This window comes from Bombina bombina, chromosome 8 (assembly GCF_027579735.1).
Source record: "Bombina bombina isolate aBomBom1 chromosome 8, aBomBom1.pri, whole genome shotgun sequence".
NCBI lineage: Eukaryota > Metazoa > Chordata > Amphibia > Anura > Bombinatoridae > Bombina > Bombina bombina.
In genome coordinates, this window is record NC_069506.1 from 5,594,118 (window position 1) to 5,601,642 (window position 7,525).

Below are 7,525 nucleotides of genomic sequence, written 5' to 3' on the forward strand. Positions count from 1 at the left end.
ATCAAGTCTACACATATTACATGTTACTTATTACTTAGTATAACCTTATGTATGTCCCATCAAGTCTACACATATTACATGTTACTTATTACTTAGTATAGCCTTATGTATGTCCCATCAAGTCTACACATATTACAAGTTACTTATTACTTAGTATAACCTTATGCATGTCCCATCAAGTCTACACATATTACATGTTACTTATTACTTAGTATAGCCTTATGTATGTCCCATCAAGTCTACACATATTACTGTTACTTATTACTTAGTATAACCTTATGTATGTCCCATCAAGTCTACACATATTACTGTTACTTATTACTTAGTATAACCTTATGTATGTCCCATCAAGTCTACACATATTACATGTTACTTATTACTTAGTATAACCTTATGTATGTTCCATCAAGTCTACACATATTATATGTTACTTATTACTTAGTATAGCCTTATGTATGTCCCATCAAGTCTACACATATTACATGTTACTTATTACTTAGTATAGCCTTATGTATTTCCCATCAAGTCTACACATATTACTGTTACTTATTACTTAGTATAGCCTTATGTATGTCCCATCAAGTCTACACATATTACATGTTACTTATTACTTAGTATAGCCTTATGTATGTCCCATCAAGTCTACACATATTACATGTTACTTATTACTTAGTATAGCCTTATGCATGTCCTATCAAGTCTACACATATTACTGTTACTTATTACTTAGTATAGCCTTATGCATGTCCTATCAAGTCTACACATATTACATGTTACTTATTACTTAGTATAGCCTTATGCATGTCCTATCAAGTCTACACATATTACTGTTACTTATTACTTAGTATAACCTTATGCACATCCCATCAAGTCTACACATATTACATGTTACTTATTACTTAGTATAACCTTATGCATGTCCCATCAAGTCTACACATATTACATGTTACTTATTACTTAGTATAGCCTTATGCATGTCCCATCAAGTCTACACATATTACATGTTACTTATTACTTAGTATAACCTTATGTATGTCCCATCAAGTCTACACATATTACATGTTACTTATTACTTAGTATAGCCTTATGTATGTCCCATCAAGTCTACACATATTACAAGTTACTTATTACTTAGTATAACCTTATGCATGTCCCATCAAGTCTACACATATTACATGTTACTTATTACTTAGTATAGCCTTATGTATGTCCCATCAAGTCTACACATATTACTGTTACTTATTACTTAGTATAACCTTATGTATGTCCCATCAAGTCTACACATATTACTGTTACTTATTACTTAGTATAACCTTATGTATGTTCCATCAAGTCTACACATATTATATGTTACTTATTACTTAGTATAGCCTTATGTATGTCCCATCAAGTCTACACATATTACATGTTACTTATTACTTAGGATAGCCTTATGTATTTCCCATCAAGTCTACACATATTACTGTTACTTATTACTTAGTATAGCCTTATGTATGTCCCATCAAGTCTACACATATTACATGTTACTTATTACTTAGTATAGCCTTATGTATGTCCCATCAAGTCTACACATATTACATGTTACTTATTACTTAGTATAGCCTTATGCATGTCCTATCAAGTCTACACATATTACTGTTACTTATTACTTAGTATAGCCTTATGCATGTCCTATCAAGTCTACACATATTACATGTTACTTATTACTTAGTATAGCCTTATGCATGTCCTATCAAGTCTACACATATTACTGTTACTTATTACTTAGTATAACCTTATGCACATCCCATCAAGTCTACACATATAACATATTACTTATTACTTAGTATAACCTTATGCATGTCCCATCAAGTCTACACATATTACATGTTACTTATTACTTAGTATAGCCTTATGTATGTCCCATCAAGTCTACACATATTACATATTACTTATTACTTAGTATAGCCTTATGTATGTCCCATCAAGTCTACACATATTACATGTTACTTATTACTTAGTATAGCCTTATGTATGTCCCATCAAGTCTACACATATTACATATTACTTATTACTTAGTATAACCTTATGCATGTCCTATCAAGTCTACACATATTACATGTTACTTATTACTTAGTATAGCCTTATGTATGTCCCATCAAGTCTACACATATTACATATTACTTATTACTTAGTATAGCCTTATGTATGTCCCATCAAGTCTACACATATTACATGTTACTTATTACTTAGTATAACCTTATGCATGTCCCATCAAGTCTACACATATTACATGTTACTTATTACTTAGTATAACCTTATGTATGTCCCATCAAGTCTACACATATTACATGTTACTTATTACTTAGTATAGCCTTATGCATGTCCCATCAAGTCTACACATATTACATGTTACTTATTACTTAGTATAACCTTATGTATGTCCCATCAAGTCTATACATATTACATGTTACTTATTACTTAGTATAACCTTATGCATGTCCCATCAAGTCTACACATATTACATGTTACTTATTACTTAGTATAGCCTTATGCATGTCCCATAAAGTCTATACATATTGCATGTTACTTATTACTTAGTATAACCTTATGCATGTCCCATCAAGTCTACACATATTACATGTTACTTATTACTTAGTATAGCCTTATGCATGTCACATCAAGTCTACAAATATTACATGTTACTTATTACTTAGTATGGCCTTATGCATGTCCCATCAAGTCTACACATATTACATGTTACTTATTACTTAGTATAGCCTTATGCATGTCCCATCAAGTCTACACATATTACATGTTACTTATTACTTAGTATAGCCTTATGTATGTCCCATCAAGTCTACACATATTACTGTTACTTATTACTTAGTATAGCCTTATGCATGTCCCATCAAGTCTACACATATTACATGTTACTTATTAATTAGTATAGCCTTATGCATGTCCCATCAAGTCTACACATATTACATCTTACTTATTACTTAGTATAGCCTTATGTATGTCCCATAAAGTCTACACATATTACATGTTACTTATTACTTAGTATAGCCTTATGCATGTCCCATCAAGTCTACACATATTACATGTTACTTATTACTTAGTATAGCCTTATGTATGTCCCATCAAGTCTACACATATTACTGTTACTTATTACTTAGTATAGCCTTATGTATGTCCCATCAAGTCTACACATATTACTGTTACTTATTACTTAGTATAGCCTTATGTATGTCCCATCAAGTCTACACATATTACATGTTACTTATTACTTAGTATAGCCTTATGTATGTCCCATCAAGTCTACACATATTACTGTTACTTATTACTTAGTATAGCATTATGCATGTCCCATCAAGTCTACACATATTACTGTTACTTATTACTTAGTATAACCTTATGTATGTCCCATCAAGTCTACACATATTACATGTTACTTATTACTTAGTATAGCCTTATGTATGTCCCATCAAGTCTACACATATTACATGTTACTTATTACTTAGTATAGCCTTATGTATGTCCCATCAAGTCTACACATATTACATATTACTTATTACTTAGTATAACCTTATGCATGTCCCATCAAGTCTACACATATTACATGTTACTTATTACTTAGTATAACCTTATGTATGTCCCATCAAGTCTACACATATTACATATTACTTATTACTTAGTATAGCCTTATGCATGTCCCATCAAGTCTACACATTACATGTTACTTATTACTTAGTATAACCTTATGCATGTCCCATCAAGTCTACACATATTACATGTTACTTATTACTTAGTATAGCCTTATGCATGTCACATCAAGTCTACACATATTACATGTTACTTATTACTTAGTATAACCTTATGTATGTCCCATCAAGTCTACACATATTACATGTTACTTATTACTTAGTATAGCCTTATGCATGTCCCATCAAGTCTACACATATTACATGTTACTTATTACTTAGTATAGCCTTATGCATGTCCCATCAAGTCTACACATATTACATGTTACTTATTACTTAGTATAACCTTATGTATGTCCCATCAAGTCTACACATATTACATGTTACTTATTACTTAGTATAGCCTTATGCATGTCCCATCAAGTCTACACATATTACATGTTACTTATTACTTAGTATAGCCTTATGCATGTCCCATCAAGTCTACACATATTACATGTTACTTATTACTTAGTATAACCTTATGTATGTCCCATCAAGTCTACACATATTACATGTTACTTATTACTTAGTATAGCCTTATGCATGTCCCATCAAGTCTACACATATTACTGTTACTTATTACTTAGTATAGCCTTATGCATGTCCCATCAAGTCTACACATATTACATGTTACTTATTACTTAGTATAGCCTTATGCATGTCCCATCAAGTCTACACATATTACATGTTACTTATTACTTAGTATAACCTTATGCATGTCCCATCAAGTCTGCACTTATTATATGTTACTTATTACTTAGTATAGAATTATGTATGTCCCATCAAGTCTACACATATTACATGTTACTTATTACTAAGGATAACCTTATGTATGTCCCATCAAGTCTACACATATTACATGTTACTTATTACTTAGTATAGCCTTATGTATGTCCCATCAAGTCTACACATATTACTGTTACTTATTACTTAGTATAGCCTTATGCATGTCCCATCAAGTCTACACATATTACATGTTACTTATTACTTAGTATAGCCTTATGTATGTCCCATCAAGTCTACACATATTACATATTACTTATTACTTAGTATAGCCTTATGCATGTCCCATCAAGTCTACCCATATTACATGTTACTTATTACTTAGTATAGCCTTATGCATGTCCCATCACGTCTACACATATTACATATTACTTATTACTTAGTATAGCCTTATGCATGTCCCATCAAGTCTACACATATTACATGTTACTTATTACTTAGGGTAGCCTTATGCATGTCACATCAAGTCTACACATATTACTGTTACTTATTAGTTAGTATAGCCTTATGCATGTCCCATCAAGTCTACACATATTACATGTTACTTATTACTTAGGGTAGCCTTATGCATGTCCCATCAAGTCTACACATATTACATGTTACTTATTACTTAGTATAGCCTTATGCATGTCCCATCAAGTCTACACATATTACATGTTACTTATTACTTAGTATAACCTTATGTATGTCCCATCAAGTCTACACATATTACATGTTACTTATTACTTAGTATAGCCTTATGTATGTCCTATCAAGTCTATACATATTACATGTTACTTATTACTTAGTATAGCCTTATGTATGTCCCATCAAGTCTACACATATTACATGTTACTTATTACTTAGTATAGCCTTATGTATGTCCCATCAAGTCTATACATATTACATGTTACTTATTACTTAGTATAGCCTTATGTATGTCCCATCAAGTCTACACATATTACTGTTACTTATTACTTAGTATAGCCTTATGCATGCCCCATCAAGTCTACACATATTACATGTTACTTATTACTTAGTATAGCCTTATGCATGTCCCATCAAGTCTACACATATTACATGTTACTTATTACTTAGTATAACCTTATGTATGTCCCATCAAGTCTACACATATTACTGTTACTTATTACTTAGTATAGCCTTATGTATGTCCCATCAAGTCTACACATATTACATGTTACTTATTACTTAGTATAGCCGTATGCATGTCCCATCAAGTCTACACATATTACTGTTACTTATTACTTAGTATAACCTTATGTATGTCCCATCAAGTCTACCCATATTACATGTTACTTATTACTTAGTATAACCTTATGTATGTCCCATCAAGTCTACACATATTACATGTTACTTATTACTTAGTATAGCCTTATGTATGTCCCATCAAGTCTACACATATTACATGTTACTTATTACTTAGTATAGCCTTATGTATGTCCCATCAAGTCTACACATATTACATGTTACTTATTACTTAGTATAGCCTTATGCATGTCCCATCAAGTCTACACATATTACATGTTACTTATTACTTAGTATAGCCTTATGTATGTCCCATCAAGTCTACCCATATTACATGTTACTTATTACTTAGTATAGCCTTATGTATGTCCCATCAAGTCTACACATATTACATGTTACTTATTACTTAGGATAGCCTTATGTATGTCCCATCAAGTCTATACATATTACATGTTACTTATTACTTAGTATAGCCTTATGTATGTCCCATCAAGTCTACACATATTACATGTTACTTATTACTTAGTATAACCTTATGCATGTCACATCAAGTCTACACATATTACATGTTACTTATTACTTAGTATAACCTTATGCATGTCCCATCAAGTCTACACATATTACATGTTACTTTTACCTTAGGATAGCCTTATGCATGTCCCAGGTATTTTTAAATTCCTTTACAGTCTTTCGTACAAGCTGGACAGGCGATTAATAAATGATTTCAGGGTTAAATCTATGTTTGCTCCTTTGGATCCACTTAAGTAGATTGCTTACTGCCAGCTGCACAAATAACTAATTGCTAATACTTATTCTTCTTTACAGAGAAGCTCAGTCCGGCTATGATACAGAAACTGCAATGCTGGAACACATAAGGGACGTTCAGCAGCTGAAATGACTGCACTAATCAATTTGTTCCTAATATTATTAGAAAATCCCTGGAAATCAATCTTTTTATTAAAAATATGGATTGGAAGAATGATCTGAGCGAATAAAATGCTATTTGTATTTCATTAGTATTTTATCATATTTTCTTATTATTAATTAACCCTCACTGCCTGTAAGAAGCGTGAAAGCACCTAAACGTGGCGCGGGGGTAGGGGCCACTATAAACTGTCTGTAAGAAGCGTGGAAGAACATAAATGTGGCACAGGGGAAGGGGCCACTATAAACTGTCTGTAAGAAGCGTGAAAGCACATAAATATGGCACAGGGGGAGGGGCCACTATAAACTGCCTGTAAGAAGCGTGAAAGCACATAAATATGGTACAGGGGGAGGGGCCACTATAAACTGCCTGTAAGAAGCGTGAAAGCACATAAATATGGTGCAGGGGGAGGGGCCACTATAAACTGTCTGTAAGAAGCGTGAAAGCACATAAATATGGTACAGGGGGAGGGGCCACTATAAACTGCCTGTAAGAAGTGTGAAAGCACATAAATATGGTACAGGGGGAGGGGCCACTATAAACTGCCTGTAAGAAGCGTGGAAGAACATAAATATGGCCCAGGGGGTAGGGGCCACTATAAACTGCCTGTAAGAAGCGTGGAAGAACATAAATATGGCGCAGGGGGAGGGGCCACTATAAACTGTCTGTAAGAAGCGTGAAAGCACATAAATATGGTGCAGGGGGAGGGGCCACTATAAACTGCCTGTAAGAAGTGTGAAAGCACATAAATATGGTGCAGGGGGAGAGGCCACTATAAACTGCCTGTAAGAAGCGTGAAAGCACATAAATATGGTACAGGGGGAGGGGCCACTATAAACTGCCTGTA

General features: G+C 32.9%; 1 protein-coding gene across 1 annotated transcript in view; it reads left to right on the forward strand.

Moving 5' to 3' along the window:
* Window positions 1–6,766, forward strand: part of HOATZ (HOATZ cilia and flagella associated protein) — a 141,825-nt gene extending 135,059 nt beyond the window's left edge. Inside the window, exon 6 of the mRNA XM_053689828.1 lies at window positions 6,579–6,766. Coding sequence (XP_053545803.1) covers window positions 6,579–6,651 — 73 coding nt within the window. The 3' untranslated portion in view covers window positions 6,652–6,766. The remainder of the gene's footprint in view (window positions 1–6,578) is intronic.
* Window positions 6,767–7,525: the final 759 nt, after the last annotated feature.